This window comes from Pan paniscus, chromosome 12 (genome assembly GCF_029289425.2).
Source record: "Pan paniscus chromosome 12, NHGRI_mPanPan1-v2.0_pri, whole genome shotgun sequence".
In the NCBI taxonomy this organism is placed as follows: domain Eukaryota; kingdom Metazoa; phylum Chordata; class Mammalia; order Primates; family Hominidae; genus Pan; species Pan paniscus.
The window spans coordinates 95959946-95979116 of NC_073261.2; the positions used below are offsets into that span (position 1 = coordinate 95959946).

General features: G+C 37.4%; 1 protein-coding gene across 7 annotated transcripts in view; it reads right to left on the reverse strand.

The window, feature by feature from the left end:
• Window positions 1–19171, reverse strand: part of LCLAT1 (lysocardiolipin acyltransferase 1) — a 196531-nt gene that overhangs the window by 105609 nt on the left and 71751 nt on the right. For all 7 annotated transcript variants that reach the window (XM_008952516.4, XM_063594638.1, XM_008952517.5 and 4 more), the window contains 2 exons: window positions 12157–12325; window positions 4592–4790 (listed from right to left, as the gene is read on the reverse strand). In XM_008952516.4, the coding sequence (XP_008950764.1) occupies window positions 4592–4790; window positions 12157–12325 (368 nt within the window). The remainder of the gene's footprint in view (window positions 1–4591; window positions 4791–12156; window positions 12326–19171) is intronic.

A 19171-nucleotide genomic window follows, 5' to 3' on the forward strand; every position in this document is an offset into this window, starting at 1 on the left:
CAGTTCAAGATTGCAGTGAGCTATGATCATGCCACTGTACTCTAGCATGTGTGAGAGTGAGACCCTGTCTGTTAAAAAAAAAAAAAAAAAAAAAGGCCTGGCGCAGTGGCTCAAGCCTGTAATCCCAGCACTTTGGGAGGCCGAGGCGGGCGGATCACGAGGTCAAGAGATCCTGGCCAAAATGGTGAAACCCCATCTCTACTAAAAATACAAAAATTAGCTGGGCGTGGTGGCATGCGCCTGTAGTCTCAGCTACTCCGGAGGCTGAGGCAGGAGAATCGCTTGAACCAGGTAGGTGGAGGTTGGAGTGAGCCAATATCACACCACTGCACTCCAGCCTGGGTGACAGAGCCAGACTCCATCTCAAAAAAAAAAAAAAAAAAAAAAAAAAAGAGGTTGGGGGAAGTTGGTAGAATTCAGTAGTGAAGCCATCTGGTCCTGAGCTTTTCTTTGCTGGGAGATTTTTTAAATTATTGATTTAATCTCATTACTTGTTATTGGTCTGTTTGGGTTTTCTGTTTTTCCCTATTTCAATCTTGATAGTTTATATGTTCAGGAATTTATCAATTTCTGCTATGTTTTCCAATTGGCTGGCATATAGTAATTCCTAATATTCTCTAATGATCTTTTGTATTTCTGTGGTATCAGTTGTAATATCTCATATTACATTTCTAATTTTTTTATTACAGTTCTAATTTATTTATTTATTTTTTTTTTTTTTGAGGTGGAGTCTGGCTCTGTCACCCCACGCTACAGTGCAGTGGTGCAATCTCAGCTCACTGCAACCTCCACCTCCTGGGTTCAAGCAATCCTCCTGCCTCAGCCTCCCAAGGAGCTGGGATTACAGGTGCCCACCACCGCCTAATTTTTGTATTTTAGTAGATATGGGGTTTCATCATGTTGGGCAGGCTGGTCTCCAACTCCTGACTCAGGTGATCCACCCGCCTTGGCCTCCCAAAGTGGTAAAGCCATGAGCACTGCACCTGGCCTAATTTTCTTTTTCATCGTCTCTCTTTGTTACTTAGTCTAACTAATGGTTTATCAGTTTTATTTATCTTTCCAAAAAAATCAACATTCCATTTCATTGACCCTTTGTATTTTTTAGTCTCTATTTTGCTTAGTTCTGCTCGAATCTTTCTTACATCTTTCCTTTTGCTAATTTTCAGTTTGGTTTGTTCTTGCTTTCCTAGTTCACAGAGGTGCATTAGGTTATTTATTTGAAATCTTTTTACTTTTTTGATGTAGGCATTTACTGCTATAAGCTGCGCTCTTACTACTGCTTTTGCTGTATCCTATAGGTTTCGGTATGTTATGTTTCTGTTTTCATTTGCTTTAAATTTTTTTTTTATTTCCTTCTTAATTTCTTCATTGATCCACTGGTCATTCAGAAGCATGTTTAATTTCCAAGTATTGGTACAGTTTCCAAATTTCCTCGTTATTAATTTCTAACTTTATTTCATTGTGGTCTGACAGGATACTTAACATAATTTCGATTTTTTTAAAATTTGCTGAGACTTGTTTTGTGGCCTAACACACGATCTGTCCTGGAGAATGTTCCATGAATTGATGGAAATAATGTATATTCTGTGGCTGTTAAATATTATTTAAATATCTGTTAGGTCCACTTGGTCTATAATGCAGTTTAAATCCAGTATATGTCTTGGTTGATTTTCTGTCTGGATCATCTATCTGTTGCTGAGAGTGAGGTGCTGAAGTCCTCAACTATTACTATATTGGGGTCTAACGCTCCCTTTAGATCTAACAGTATTTGCTTTATATATCTGGGTGCTCCGGTGTTTGGTGTGCGTGTGTGTGTGTGTGTGTGTGTGTGTGTGTATTTACAATTGTTATATCCTCTCGCTGAATTGATCCCTTTATCACTATATATTAATAATTGCCTTCTTTGTCACTTTTTATGTTGTGGGGTTTTTTTCTTTTTTTTAACTTGAAGTCTATCTTATCTGATACACTATACCTACTCCTGCTCATGTTTGGTTTCCATGTGCATAGAATTTCTTTCTCAATTCCTTCATTTTCAGTCTATGTGTTTCTTCACAGGTGAAGTCAGTTTCTTGCAGGCAGCATATAGTTGGGTCCTGCTTTGTATTTTTAAAAAATTCATTCAGCCAGTCTATATTTTTTAAATGGGGAATTTAAATGCTTTACATTCAAGGTTATTAATAGGTGAGGACTTATCCCCACTACTTTTAAATTGATTTCCGGTTATTTTGTATATCTTTTTTATCTTTCTTCCTGTCTTATTGTTTATCCATGCAATTTGGTGACTTTTCTGTAGTGTTAACGTTTGAGTCCCTTCTCTTTTTCATCTATATATCTGTTCTATTAGTGTGTTTTATCTGCATGTTTTCATAATGCTTAGATATCACTTTTTTACTGCAGATGCAGAAGTAATTAATCATTTCTTTTAGGGCCAGTCTAGTGATGATGAATTCCCTCATTTTCACTTGTCTGGAAAGACTATGTCTCCTTTATTTCTAAAGAATAGCATTGCCAGTTACAGTATCCTCGGCTGACAGTTTTTTCTTTCAGCATGTTGAATATATCATCCCATTCTCTCCTGGCCTGTAAAGTTTCTGCTAAGAAATCTGCCATTAGTCTGATGGGGATTCCCTTTTATGTGATTTGACACCTTTCTCTAGCTGTTTATAGAATTCTCTCTTGACTTTTGAGAGTTTGACCATAATGTGCCTTGGAGAAGGCCTTTTCAGCTTCAACCTATTTGAAGATCATTGGGCTTCCTGTATCTGGATGTCCATATTACTCCCAAGACTTGGAAAGGTTTCAGCTATTATTTCATTAAGTAGGTTTCAATGCCTTTTTTCACCTCTTCTTCTCCAACTCCCATAATGCAAAAATTGATCGCTTAATGATGTTCCACATGTTCTGTAAGCTTTCTTCATTCTTTCTTTTGATCTGGCTGGGTTATTTGAAAACATGTGTTTTCAGGTTCAGAAATTCTTTCTTCTGCTTGATCTAGTTTATTGTTGAAGCTCTTCATTTTATTTTTATTTCATTTACTGAATTTTTCAGTTTTGAGATTTGATTCTTTTTTATGATATCTACCATTTTCCTGAATTTCTCATTGAGATCATGAATTGTTTCCTGATGGTGTTGAATCCTATATCTGTGTTCTCTTGTATTTTGCTGAGTTCCCTTAAGATCTTTATTTTGAATTCCTTTTCAGGCATTTGATAGGCTTCCTTTACTTTGGGGTATATTAACTGGAGAATTCTTGTGTTCCTTTGGAGGTATCAAGTTTCCCTGCCTTTTCACGTTTCCTGTGTTCCTACACTGGTATCTGTGCATATGATGGAACAGCCACTTTTCCCAATTTTATGATACAGCTTTCACAGGGAAAAACTTTTTCCTGTAGATATGTCATATAGTCTCAGTTGGGTAGGGTGCCTTGACTTTGGTTCCATGTAAGAACAGTAATATAGACTCCATATGATTTCTTCAGCTTTTATCAACATCAGTGGTGTCTACCGAGTGCCTCACTGGCCTAGGCTGCAGCTGTTTGTGGATGCTGTGGTGTGGCTTTACTGGAAGCAAGAACACTGGGAAGGCAAGTCTTTTTTGACCCTGGGGGGTGAACACACGTGTGCACACAATGCTCTACCATTAGAAGGGACAGAATTGCCAGCAAGCCCCAGGTGCATGTCATTCTACTCTTAATCTTCTTCTCCCCACTCTTAGTACTCTTCATAAAGACAGGAGGGCAGAAGGGAATGTTTTGGAATTTATTTCTCTTCATAAATCAATTGAACACTTATGGCATTATTTGTCTTCTCATACTAAAAGAGATGGGTGATACATGGTTTTCTTTCCTCTCCTGCTTGATTTCATGATTTTTTTTAAATTAGGGTGAAGAAAAATACACAGCTGCCATTGTCCTACAAAAACCTCTGTAAGAAGACTTTTAATTATGGATTCAATCTCTATTAGACACATAACTGTGGCTTTTTCATTTTCTGTTAATGTCAGATTTTGTCAGTTGTATTTTGGGGGAGGGTGTGGTTTCCTTCCTTCCAAAAATGGTATTCCATTTTCTCTTAGCAATACATCTTGGAGAGCAGATCAATTTAGAAAATACAGCTTGACTGCATTCTTTCCAGCTGCTGCATATTGTGTCAGAAAGTACCAGCACCTAGCATAATGAATGCTTTGAACCTACATATTCAATTAATACTTACTACATGAATATTAATGAATCAGTCAATGTCAAGTACTTTATCAGCACAGACCAGTTTCTGGCCGAAATCACAAGTACTACCTGCAATAAAAAGTTACTAAACTATTAATTCATATCCTTCAATGCTGTGGTCCTCAGATACTATATATCCATTTCCTTGAGAACAGTTTATTTTCTCTTTCAGAGTAATATTTTTTAAAAACAGATTAAAATAAAGTCATCTGCCATAGCAGATCCACTAAAGACAAAAGAACCAGAGATTGTTTTTGGCCCAATGAGGAAAAAAATGGAATCGCTTTAATGCTTAAGTCAGTTTTACAGTGGGTGCATTACATCTAAAATGAATGAACCACTTAAAATAATGTGTGAATAACCTACCAAATCCAGGAACACCTTTGAGACTCGCTTTGAGGCAAATTTTCTCCAATCTGAGGTAGCTATATCGCATCAGACAATTCCACAGGAACATCCAGTCCATTCTTGTCCGATGGTTCATGATAATGACACTTCTTTCTCCAGGAACAAATGCATCCCCAGTTATAATCACTTTTACACCAAACATGGTCTCCAATAATGCCTAAGAAAACAATACAGATATACAGCAAATTAAAGTTATGATTTTCCATAGGTAAATTTTATCATGCCCTATAAATAAATCTTATGATTTCTAACATGTAAAAGTTAGTATTTCCCATGATCCTTGCTTCTATAATAAAAAATTGAGTGGTGAGGTTATCTAGAAGAATGAGAATATCAAGCACTATTTCTATTTTAAGCTTCTGTGATGTCCTAATTAAAAAATGCTGATTGTCCTTGAAATCAAGATCTCTTATTAAGCAAAAAGTATAAAAGGTGAATATCAATATTCTACTGTGTAATATTTTAAGGATAAAGATATGTAACATTATTACCTTTTTTTCTAGAAAGAACAGTCAAAGAATTAGCACTGGGTACAGGGGGAAAAAAAATCCCAGAAAGGTAAACTGTTCACTTTATAGCATCCTGTACTATGATGTTTTAAAAACAAAAACATAGATCTTATTTATTTTGACACTATGTAAAGAATAAATTAACTATACATCTACTAAAATACTACAAGCCTTAGTACCTAGAACATAGTAATGTTCAAATAATTGCTGAATTTCCTTAATTCGCTTTTCTGATGGGCCAGGTATATAATACATATGAAGTATTTAGAAAAACAATATATTATAGACTTATGAGTTCTTGAAAGTAAAATAACAGATTACAATAAAAGCTGATTATTGATTTCAAACTCTTCTTTGAATTCTCAATTTACATGTAACAAATTTACTAGTTAATATTTGACTTATTAATAAAGAGAGAAATTGATCTAAAGGCAAATATATGATACAGAATCAAAAGTTCTCTTGGCGAATATCATGATAATCTTGAACAAGGTATAGCCATAGACAAACTGTGGTATACTCATATAATGGAAAAATGATACAACAATGAAAGTAGATGAACTACAAGTACCTACAGCAACATGAAAGATACACAGAAGCATAATTTTGAGAGACAGCAAAACAGACAAAAATATATACAATAAATGTCAATATATGACTTTCTAAAAGATTAAGATATTTTAAAGATGATTATATAGATGCTAAAATTATAAAGAACAAGAAGAAAATAACTATCTTAAAAGTCAGATTAATGACTACTTCTACCAAAAGGAGGGTGTTTTCATTGGAAGTCTAGGTAGCTTGCCGGAGAACTGACAATGCTGTATTTCTTGACCTGGTGGACAGTTACACGCAAAATTTTTCATTAAATTGTACATTTGTGTTTTAATAACTTTTCGGTATGTTTGCTATACTTCACAACAAAAAAGCATTTTTTTAAAAATGCAATATGAAACAGTAAGACTTTGAAAAACATAACAGGATCAATAAAACATAGGTTCAAAATAATATTAGCTAAAGAAATATACTAGAAAGTAAAAAGAAGTTAGAAAAGTTATATGTCCAAATTGTTACAGTGTCAAAGTGTTAACATCCTGATACAAAATCATTTGGGCTGAGTATCTACAGATATCCCATAGGTCCTCATTAAGTTACTTTCCCACAGCTGAGGTTCACTTTCAGCATGGGTATTTAATCCAGTTATCTATTATGTCCTAGAACGATGGCCTCCAAGAGGTCAATAAAAATGTATTTCTCTTAAGCTGTATATAAAGATATGTCAATGTGTACACATACTTTGCTAGGTAAAATGCTTGCAGTTTTCATCAAATTTTCAAAAGGGTCCATAACCGCTCAACTAATTATAATCCCTACTCCAAAAAGTCCCTTGAAAGTGAAATACCTACATGGAAGACCTCCTGGTAAAAAGGATCATGGCAGAGTCCTACAGGTGTGGATCTACAGCAAAAAATGTCCCTTTTTCTTTTTTTCTTTTGAGACGGAGTCTCACTCTGTCGCCCAGGCTGGAGTGTAGTGGCGCGATCTCGGCTCACTGCAACCTCTGCCTCCCGGGTTCAAGTGATTCTCCTGCCTCAGCCTCCCGAGTAGCTGGAATTACAGGTGCCCACCACCACACGCAGCTAATATTTTGTATTTTCAGTAAAGACAGGATTTCACCACGTTGGCCAGGCTGGTCTTGAACTCCTGAACTTGTGACTTGCCTGCCTTGGCCTCCCAAAGTGCTGGGATTACAGGCATGAGCCACTGTGCCCGGCCAAGAGTTAAAAATCTTAAGCCTATAAATTCCAAACCTCAAATCTAACCCTATATATGCAATCTCTAATATATGATACCTATAGATCCCAAACAATCCTTTGCTTTTCATTATGAAAAATAACATAAAAAATCCAAGACTGGGATGGGTGTGGTGGCTCACATATGTAATCCCAGCACTTTGGGAGGCTAAGGCAGGAAGATCACTTGAAGCCAGGAGTTTGAAACTAGCCTAGGCAACATAGCAAGACTCCAGCTCTACAAAAAATTTTTAAAAGCCAGGCATTGTGGAACATGCCCAGAGCCTTAGCTACGCAGGGGGCTGAGGCAGAAGGATTACTCGAGTCCAGGAATTTCAGGTTACAGTGAGATCTGACTGTACCACTACACTCCAGCTGGGCAAGAGAGTGTCGTCTCCAAAAAAGCAACAACAACAACGACCAAGACCGTGTGTCCAGGAACATCTCATATAACATGACATCCTCTCCCTTGACATCCAGCATTCTACCAGAATATGCCTGAAAGTTATAAATAACCTTTGGGCAGCCAAGATCTCAAGTCCACATTAATCGGTTGTAATACCAGATGAGACATATCCAGTCAACCTTATTTACAGCTCCTGCAAAGGCAGAAAAACAAATATACTACACAGAAATAAAGCTGTAATATCTATACAGAACTTCAGAATTCAATTAATCCAGACTAAAAGACTGGGAAAAAAGACACTATTCTCACATTTCTCATGTTTATTTTATTGCTAGTATAGGAGATAATAGTGTCAACAGTAATAAATCTAACAAAATTTTATAATGCATTGTTTCTTATATTGAAGAGTAACAATTCTGATAATTTTTACCTAATTGGTCAAAGATTTCTGTGTATTATTTAATAGAAATATGGAAGCATTTTCCAAGGATCTTTTATATACCACTACTTACTATGTCCAAGTGTTCCATTGTGTATAAAAACACAAAGATGAGAGTGGTTCCTCTCAAGATCACAGAGAAAGTTTTACCATCATGCCCGCTGCTCTCACTCTCATTTATCATTCTGATGGATCTTTACTTAGTCTGAGGTAATAACAACTCATCTCCATGTCTGCTTTTGCTTTTCAGGCTCAGATTAGGTCTGGTTCTCCAAATCCCTAGCTACCTGAGGCTTTGCAATCCCAACTCATTCTTCAAAACACTGAGCACCCACTTTGTTAAGAGCAACAGTGTAGACAAAAATCACATTCAGCAATCTATGTTTATTCAACACCTGTTTTGTGCTAGGACTGGAATGGTATCAGAAGGCTGTGGAAGAAACTTGTGCCCTGGGTAGACAGTTAGAAAATGACCTCTAAATTCCTAAGGCATGATTTATGGTGAAAGGACAGAACTCCAAGTAATTTTCATAATCCCAGGTAGTAATCAGACTGTTGGTTAGTTAGAATTTTGAGAAGCAAAAACTGCTCTGAGCACATGCTGAGTTTGACCCTTACAATATTGATTATGTTGAACAGAATGGTCCAAAAATAAAAGGAACAAAGGCATGCACTCCGAATTATAGAAACATTCAAAGAAAGACTGAATGGTCACCCTGCAGATTGTTCTAGAACGGATTCTTGCCCACAGAGTTAGGTTAGACAAAGTGACCTCTAAGTCTTATCTAAGATTCTAAAACATTTCACTGCTATGCCTCTTTTAGCACAGAAAATGTGCTCCTTAAAAATAGTAAGACAAGAAAAATCTTGCCAACAAAATCATTTTAATCCACAAGAGAAACTTAATGAAAGAGAAGATCATTTTGTGACTATTTTTGTGAAGCAATAATTAGTTTAAGTGCATTTATCCTAATTTATTTTTAGTGGAAAATTATTTTTAACTGTTTGGGATTGCTTAAAATAAAGTACATCAATAAGGGATAGAAGAATAACTTTTAGATTAAATTCACTCTGAATTTAAAAAGAATATATTTTATTATTGCTTAAAAACTCCTTTAGCTCCTTGTACGAGTATGAGATAAAAGGTGATTAAAGACACCCTTGATGGTTCTTCTCTGTTTCTTTCAACAGAGATGTTCACTATCTCAAAACTAGAATATCAATTTTTCTATAACCTAGCTATAAGGAATTCAACATCTATACATTTCTTAACTAAAAAAACTTTCTCTGTCTGATATGCTGTAACTAGTAAACTAAACAGCTAAGTGACAGCAGTTTTCCAAATGTATACTAATTTTTTACTAGTACTGTGGTAGTTAAATCTTACCCATGTGTTAAACTGTCCAAACAGCTAATAAGACAAAAGTTAGGAATAGGTGAAATTATCTTTGAAAATCTCATAGGATGGTGCCTCTCAAAAGATCACACTATCAGTAAGTCCAGCTCAGCCAATCTTCTCCCAAAATTGTACTATATTGATATTACCCTACCTGACCATCAGACAAAGTGATTGGTTTGTATATTGTTTTAAAATATCTATCTTTAAACACAAGAATCACACTCAGCAGAAAACCACTCATATTTCCCATTTCATCTCACATGAAGCAGAAAAAAATTCATTCTCTTCTCTGCCCACTCTTCCCTTACCTATCTTAGTGCATGTAATTGAAACTGTACAAATACTATAGGTGTATAATGTAATTCGGTAGTAATAGTAATGCTACTAGCAGTAATAATAGCAGAAATAGCTATTGCAGAATTTGTTTGGTAACTTGTCCTATAAATACCAGCATTTCTTCCAGATTAAGAATTTTAACTGTACACATGGCTGCCCAGAAAAAAAAGACATTTCCCAGATTCTATTACAGCTTTTAGCTGCTCTTACCAATAGAGTAAGCAAAAGTGATATGTGCAACTTGCTATGTACTAGACACGTGAGTCACTGGTATAGAAAGAAAGCATTTGCTCTGGACTTCCTCCAGAGTGGGGCAAAGAAGTGGCAGTGACCCAGTCTTGACCAAATACAAGAGGACATTATACCAGGCTGGAGGCCAAGCTAGGTGGATTAACAGGATAGAAGACATCTGAACCCTTTGATGACATCAGGGACCATAGGGACCTTGCCAGCCTGGACCTGTAAGTCAATATAGTTCTACTGTATTGGAGCCACTATATTTTGAATTTTCTTCAAAACACCAGTTTAGCCTAAAATTAATATAAAAGCAAAACTAAAACTAAAACTAAAATTAATATAATACCAAATATTTACCGTGTACTTACCAAATGGCAAGCATTATACTAAAAAGGCTATATATTTATTACCTCATTTAGTCATTACAATGACTCTCTGATGTAAGTAGGTAGTATTAAGACTCCTTTTTATAGAGATGAAGAAACAAAAGCTTACAATGAGGCTAAGGAGCTTAGCCAAGTTCAAATGACTAGAAAGTGGGAAGGCCAATAGTGAAACCAAATATCTGTCTGCAATGTCCGTGAAAATAAGCACTCTGCTTATGCTCGCTCTCCAAAAATTAGAGTGACTGGACACTGTAAAGCATTACAACTGTAGTAATTTTTACCAATTCTCAGAACTCTCAAGGTTTTGGCAGAAAGATTCAACAAAAATGTGTGGTTCATAATTAAAGGATTATATACTATAGAAAACTGATGACATTTAGAAAACGGAGTACAGTAACAATACATGACTGTTACAAAAAATCTTTTACCTCTGAATGTTTGCTTTACAATCAGATATACAATTCTGAATCCAGAATAGATCTCAAAGATCATTTACTCCAATTTCTTTATTTTACAGATGATGAAACAAACACTAAAAATAGTTACATAAATGACATGGAAACAGTCAAATGTTTCAATAGGAAATGTCTCTGATTTTATGATGACAGCAAAATTACTTAACATACAGTTTGTAGATGACGTTTTAGAAGTATCTACTTGTGATGATTAATATTACGTAAACTGAAGAGTATTCTTATTTTACTTAATATATGTATATAGAGAAATACCCACCTTGTAAATAGAGAGTGATAGTGGTTCAGCAGCAACAAAAAATGAGTATTTTATGGCAAATGGTATGTTTAGGGTTGCAATGAAACACTGGGCTTCATATCTTTAAAGCTAATTTAAAAATGTAACTCTAAAAATTAATAGTCTTAGAAGTCAACTTCTGTCCTCTAAAAAAAGAAAAAGACTTTCAGTCAAATGAAAGCCAGAAAAGAAATTAGTCAAGCTCTGTAAATCTACAATTAGGATAAGTTATTTTAGGTAGAGGACTATTATCTCCTCAAGGACAGAGATCATATCTGTCCTGTTCATCACTGCATCCTAGCAAAATGCTAGGTACATGGTAGACAATAAAAAATTGCTGGATGAACATTAAGAGATGCTGCCAACTACTCTTGCAATCCAATCACAAAACAAAGCATACTTATATTAAAAAAGCAAGAAGAAATTTTGCCTAAAAGACTGGCCCTGACAGAGTAAAAGGTACTAGACATCATCCAGCTGACTTAAAGGAAAATATGGCTATAATTAATAAATAGATGAGAAATCTCAAGAAAGTAACAGAACCAATAAAGAACCCAAAATAAATTCCAGAACTTACAGTATTTTAAATAAAAATTCACTAGATGAACAAAACAGCAGATTAAAGATGATAGAAGAAAGGGTCATTGAGCTTGAAAACAGATAAATAGAAATCATTCAATATGAAAAATACAGGGAAAAAATACAGGGGAAGAAAAAAGGAAGAGAGCCTTTGTGACATACGTGACAAGACAATTAATCTAACATACATATAATTGTAGTCCCAAAATGAGGAGACTCATAAGGCAGAATAAGGCAGAAAAAAATGTGAAAAAAATAACGGTCTAAAATTTCCCAGTTAAAAAAATATAAAAACCAACCAACCTATGTATCTAAGAAGCCCAATGGAACACAGCAAAATACATGCAGCCCTCCACATCCCTGCGTTCAGCATTTGTGAATTCAACCAATCATGGATCAAATATATTCATGGGAAAAAAGGATGGCTAAGCCTGTACTGAGGATGCACAGATTTTTTTTTCCTGTCATTCCCTAAGCAATACAATTCCCTAACAATAACAACTATTTACATAGCATTTACGTTGTAGTCGGTATTATAAGCAATCTAGAGATTATTTAAAGCATGCAGAAGGATGTGCATAGGATATGTGCAAATACTGTAGGGACTTGAACATCCATGGATTTAGGTATCTATCGGGGTGGGGAGCACTCTAGTACAAGCAGACAGTCTCCTCTGGTGTGTAACTTACCACAGGTAGGGTGAGCCATGTTGCCACAAGGCGGTTGTTGATCCAGCGATACCAAGATGGGTTTACAAACATCAAAGGTAAAAAGGGACCCAGCATGAAAATGCTTCCAAAAAAGCTTCCCCAAAACAGAGTCAGTATAAAGTAAATCCCTTTCCATGACACCATGATTCTGAAAGATATAAAAAAGGATATATTTTGTTACTATACATTTAACAGCTCGAATTCAATTTCAGGATGATGGAGCATAAAATGATCACTAATTTTAGGGCTACAGAAAGGCTCTAAGAAACAATATAAGAGCCTGAATTTCAAAGAGGTGACCCTCCTACATGCTCTACTGGTCTAACAAGTTGCCAGTACATTAGAAATTGATATTCTCTGGTCGGGTGCGGCGACTCACGCTGCAATCCCAGCACTTTAGGAGGGTGAAGCAGGCGGATCACTTGAGGCCAGGAGTTCGAGACCAGCCTGGCCAACATGGTGAAACCCCATCTCTACTAAAAATACAAAACTTAGCCAGCTGTGGTAGTGTGCCTGTAATCCCAGCTACGTGGGAGGCTGAGGTAGATGTTACAGTGAGCCGAGATCGCACCACTGCACTCCAGCTGGGACGACAGAGTGAGACTGTTTCAAAAAAAAAAGAAACTGATACTCTCAACAGAGCAAATATCTGACCTCCAAAAAGAGTTATCTAGTTTAAGAAGCCTTTTTTTTTTTTAACATAAAACCATGTATTTTCTTTTCTAAGGTGTTATCTAACACAAACTCATAAAATATTCCAGAGTTTTTTCCTACCCAGAAGTAGAAACAATTGACTAAAAACTACAGATGAGTTTCCTAAGTTGAGTATAACGGTCCCCACTTTGGATCCATTCCAAGACCCCCAGTAAATGCCTGAATCACAGATAGTACTAAACCCTACATATACATTACATACATACCATGATGAAGTTTAACTTACAAATTAGGCATGGTGAGAGATTAATAACTATTATTAATAAAGTATTATTAAGTAAAATAAAGGTTCCTTGAACACAAGCACTGCTATACCTCGACAGTCAATCTGATCACTGAAACTGCTATTAAGGGACTAAGAGGCAGGTAGCATAGCATATATTGTATCAACGCACTGGACAAAGGGATAATTCACGTCCTGGATGCGACAAGAGAGGCATGGCATCAGATTTCATCCTGCTACTCAGAACGGCATACAAATTTAAAACCCATCAGTTGTTTATTTCTGGAATTTTCCATATAACATTCAGACCACAGTTGACTTTGAGTAACTCAAACCATGGAAAGCAAAACTGTGGGTAAGGAGGGGACTACTATACACCTAAAAACAATGGCAAGTTAGCAGAGTACATTGAAATTTTTTAAAATCCAGAAATATTAATTCTTTATATTAGAATCTGAAAATAACATCTTGGGTACTTGGTCTTTAATTGACTCTTTATGAGTTGAAGGATTAAGTAGAACTTAGACTCTTCACTGGCTATTTCCAAAGGATTACTGTAGGGGGTCCTCATAACCAGAACATCATACAGATGTTTTAAAACAAATGCTTGTTGGAAACACACAGTCTAAAATGAATAAACATTTGATTTTACAACCTAAACTATGTTAGAGAAAAACTGTGTTTTGCCTCAGAATAAAATTTTTAGAAACATTAAAACGATGAAAAAAAATAGCCTTATAATCTATATAGCAAAAAGGTATCCAAGAGATCAAGACCTCTGAATATTTTAAAAGAATCACAACAGGAAACAGAATACATTTTCAAACGTCATGGTGCTTTTGAAAAATGTCAGACAGACAAACAACAAAACAGGTCAAATCCCTTAAAACACACAATCAAGACTGACTACTAAGTTTTTGTTTGTTTGTTTGTTTTGAGATGGCGTCTCACTCTATCCCTAGGCTGAAGTACAGTGGTGCGATCTGGGCTCACTGCAAGCTCTGCCTCCCGGGTTCAAGCGATTCTCCTGCCTCAGCCTCCGGAGTAGCCAGGATTACAGACACGCGCCACCACACTCATCTGATTTTTGTATTTTTAGTAAAGACACGGTTTCACCATGTTGGCCAGGGTAGTCTGGTTCTCTTGACCTCATGATCTGCTCGCCTCAGCCTCCCAAAATGCTGGGATTACAGGCGTAAGCCACTGTGCCCAGCCGACTATTTTTAAATTTCTACTGATACTTGACAGTACATGTACAAAATCCTTCAAAGTACAAACTGAATAAATATCAACTAAGAGCTGGCTTTTTGCTAAACTCTACACCTAAACTTTAAAGAAGTGGGGTAACGGAGTAATAATGGTAGAGAAAAAGGCCACTGGAAAGCAGCATGCTGAACAATTCCCAGAGCTCACACACGGGTCCTGGAGTGGTCTGTGTTACCACCTATCCTCAACTTTGTTTTCTCTGAGGCTCAGGTCCTCCTCTTTGCGTTGATGACACTATGGCTAGCTTCTCCCCAGAAAAAAAAAAAAAAAAAAAACCTACAAACATCTTAATTTGGTATTGTTAATGCCTACTTCCTTTTATACACCCACCCCGCCCCCCAGTCCTGCAACGCTGCTGCTCTATTTGAAACCCTGTAACTACCTTTTTCTATCTACTGTTTTTCTTTCTGCCAATTAGTGATTAGCTAGCTCTATGTTTAACACTCACCCCTCAACTCCCTGCAGAGCTACATTTCACGTTGTACCCATATATAATGCTTCCCTTATCAAGGCTCTGGCATGCTTCTTCCTAACCAATTTCTGATTTGATGTGATTAACAGAAAAAAAAATAAATTAGCTATCATATAATAAAATATTTTCATTATGCAGTGATGAAGCTGAGGCTCAGGAGAGTTAAGAAGACTTTCCTAAATCCACACAACAAATTAGTAGCATCAAATCTTTTCTGCTTACTGCTTCTTCTGCTATATCATGCTCTCTTTCTCCTGCGAAGGGGCCAGAAATTAGCCCTGAAATATGTCTCTAAACTCAGACTTAAGCAGGTAGAAAGGTGTGTGTCACATGAATATACTGGGATTACTCAGACCAAATCTAATCTAAAATTACTTCCATCCTACTTCTATTCCTTCCCTTTCAATCATTTGTTGATTTTCAATGATTCAATAAACATACAAAGATATCCCAATTACCGTGTGCCAGGCACTATGTTAGTCATCTGGGGATTACAAAAGTGAATATGACAGAAATTGCAAAGCTCTCACAAATCTGATGGTCTCTCCATCTCTTCCTTATGAGCTCCTATGTGGCTGTGCATTTAATCCAGCCCTATTCTGTATCTTCTTCCAAGTCTCAAGAGTTTGATGGACAAACTTGGTTCCAAATTATGCTAGCTATACACTTATTTGGAATAGCTAAAAAAAAAATTTTAAAACAATAAAACCACTGACAATACCAGGAGCTGACAAGGACATGCAGCAACCAGAACTTGCAAACATTGCTGGTGGGAATGCAAAATGGGATGGCCACTTTGGAAAAGTTTGGTAGTTTCTTAAAATCCTAAATATACACTTACAATAAAACCCAGAAATTCTACTGAATATCCAAGACAAATGAAAATGTATATTGACACAAAAACCTATACGTAATTATTCACAGCAGCATTATTCATAATTACCAAAAACTGGAAACCACCCAAATGTCAGTCGGGGAGAATGGATAAACAAAACCGTAGTACATCCACACAATGGCATACTACTCAGAATAACGACAAACTACTGATCCACGCAACATGTTGAGTTAATCTCAAATGTATTATGCTGAATGAAAGAGGCCAGACTCAAAAGATATGATTTTAAAATCTTTTACTGGATTATTTCATTTATATGACATTCCAGACAAGGCAAACCCAAAGGATAAGAAACAGATCAGTGGTTGGCAAAGATTACAAGTAGGGAGATGGTTTGACTACAAAGAAACAACACAATATAAATTTAGGGGGTTGGTCGGGTGCGGTGGCTCATGCTTGTAATCCCAGCACTTTGGGAGGCCAAGGGGAGCAGATCACGAGGTCAGGAGATCGAGACTATCCTGGCCAACATGATGAAACCCCATCTCTACTAAAAATACAAAAATTAGCTGGGCGTGGTGGCGCGTGCTTGTAATCCCAGCTACTATGGAGGGTGAGGTAGGAGAATCGCTTGAACCTGGAGTCAGAGGTTGCAGTGAGCCAAGATGGCGCCACTGCACTCCAGCCTGGTGACAGAGTGAGACTCCCTCTCCAAAAAAAAAAAAAAGTAGTTTAGGGGGTTGAGGAAACTGTTCTATTTCCTAGTTAGGTCACATTACAGGAAAGCTGTCCTAATCCAGACCCCAAAAGAGAGTTCTTGGATCTCGCCCAAGAAAGAATTCAGGGTGAGTCCACGGTGCAACCTGAAACCAAGTTTATTAAGAAAGTAAAGGAATAAAAGAATGGCTACTCCACAGACAGAGCAGCCCTGAGGGCTGCTGGTTGCCCATTTTTATGGTTATTTCTTGATGATATGCTAAACAAGGGATGGATTATTCATGCATTCCCTTTTTAGACCTTATAGGGTAACTTCTTGACATTGCCCTGGCATTTGTAAACTGTCATGGTGCTGGTGGGAGTGTAGCAGTGAGGACCACCAAAGGTCACTCTTGTCGCCATCTTGGTTTTGGTGGGTTTTGGCCAACTCCTTAACTGCAACCTGTTTTATCAGCAAGGTCTTTATGACCTGAATTTTGTGGTGACCTCCTATCTCATCCTGTGACTCAGAATGCCTTAACTGAAAATGCAGCCCAGTAGGTTTCAGCCTCATTTTACCCAGCTCCTATTTAAGATGGATTTGTTCCAGTTCATACATCTCTGACAGTCACAAGACTATACACATTTGTGAAAATCCATAGAAAGTATATTTTTTTAAAAAGTGAACTTTACTGTTTGTAGATTTTTAAATAAATTTTTAAAAAATTATGCTATGTATATAAAAATCTGACAATATTTACTATTCTCTTATAATACGGGGAATTCTAATTTTCTGGATTATTTCAACTATAGTAACATCTAAAATGTATCTAGCTTTTAAAATATGTCAGGCACTGTTTCATATATTTTACATGCCGACCTGTTCACCAGTCACAGCAATCTCATAATGTAGGTATTTTCATTACCTTAATTTTACATATAACGATATTGAGGCAGCAAGGGGTTAAGGAACTTACTTAAGGCTACACAGCTAGTAAATAACAAAACTGGAACTTTAAGCCAGGTAACTTGGTGTCAGAGTGCACACTCAGTTGGAAATGTTACACTACGCTTCCTTTTCAAGAATGTATTACATCTGTAGTTAAATATACACCTATTTTTAAATAGCCTATAAAATAAAGATGTTACAATTATAAACTAAATTTTTAATACCTCATACAAAACTTATTCTGAATTTTAGAATGTATACAAACTTAGTGAGAAAGCCTTATGTCTTTCTTATCTTACTGTTACCAGCAGGTCTTTGTTCTTAGAACTCCCAAGATGATGGTGGGCCGCTCCCAAGATGGCAGCAAGCCTTTTGCTCTCTGACCTGGGGGGTTCTCGGCCTCACGGATTCCAAGGAATGGAACCTTGGGCCATGCGGTGAGTGTTACAACTCCATTAGAAGCTGTGGGCCCCGGAAGAGAACTGTGGAACCCAGAGACAAGTGTTCAGCTCGATTAGGACAAACCCATGCACTTAGCCGCGCAGAAACAATGGCGAGCCTCTACCTGATTGGGAGCGGCAATGGGCACCTCCCCGGATCAGAAGCGCAGCGGACACGGTGCCAGATCCAGAGGGGTGAAAGTCAATGGCCGGTCTGAGAAGTGGCATTCAGCAGTGGTGGATGGTGAGCAAAAGCTCAGCTCGAACAGTAACAAACATGGACCAGAAGAGTGTGTGGTTCCAAGATTTAACAGAGTGAAAACAAAGCTCCCATACAACGGGAGGGGACCCAAAGGTGCTTGCCACTGCTGGTTCGAATGCCTGGGTTTATATCCTGATCATTGTCCCTCCCCGGGTGCTCTCAGGTGATAGATGATTGACTATTTCTTTACCTCCTGCTTTTAGCCTAATGGGTATTTTAGTGAGCTCTCTTTACTACCTGACTGGTCAGTTGTAAGCTGAGTTACAAGCCCCGTGTTTAAAGGTGGGTGAGGTCACCTTCCCCAGCTAGGCTTAGGAATTCTTAGTCGGCCTAGGAAATCCAGCTAGTCCTGTCTCTCAGTCCCCCCTCTCAACAGGAAAACCCAAGTGCTGATGGGGAGGTTGGCTGACGACCACTCTAACTGCTTCCTGCTGAACTGGGGCATAGTAGGGGTTGTGCAGTTGAGATTTCCTCGGTAAGGGAGCCTTTGATGTCATCAACATCAGAGCATGGGCTAGCAGGCTGGTCCAGGGGTCCACGGTAGATCTTAGTCATGGACTGCATCTGGGGCTCCATTTAAAGAACCACTTGTAGTTTTACAGCATCAATTCTGGAAGAGACAAACTTAACAAGGAGGTTAAAGATACAGGGATTGAAATGTATGGCCTGAAGTGCAGGGTGAGGCACATCCAACAGTTAGTAGGGTTTTGGGATGAGCATAAGCCAGTATAAGCTGGATGTGTTCCTCACTGAGGGCCCAGGTGCCTTTGGATAATTTTAGCCCTAAGTATTTAACCTGCTGTGAGTAGAGGTGAGCCTTTGGTTTGGAAACCTTGTAGCCACAGGTGGCAAGGAACTTTAAGAGTGTTTGGGTGGCTTAATGGCACAAGGTTTCTGAACAGGTGGCTAAAACTAAATCATCCACATACCAAAGGACAAGAGTGTCCAAGTATGAGAACTGACTCAAGTCTTGGGCTAATGCCTGGCCAAATAGATGGGGGCTAGCCCTGAACCCTTGGGGTAAAACAGTCCAGGTGAGTTGAGATGTTGGTTCGAAGGATCATCAAAGGCAAACAAGAATTGAGAGTCAGGATGTACAGGGATACAGAAAAAGGCATCCTTAAGGTCCAGGACTGT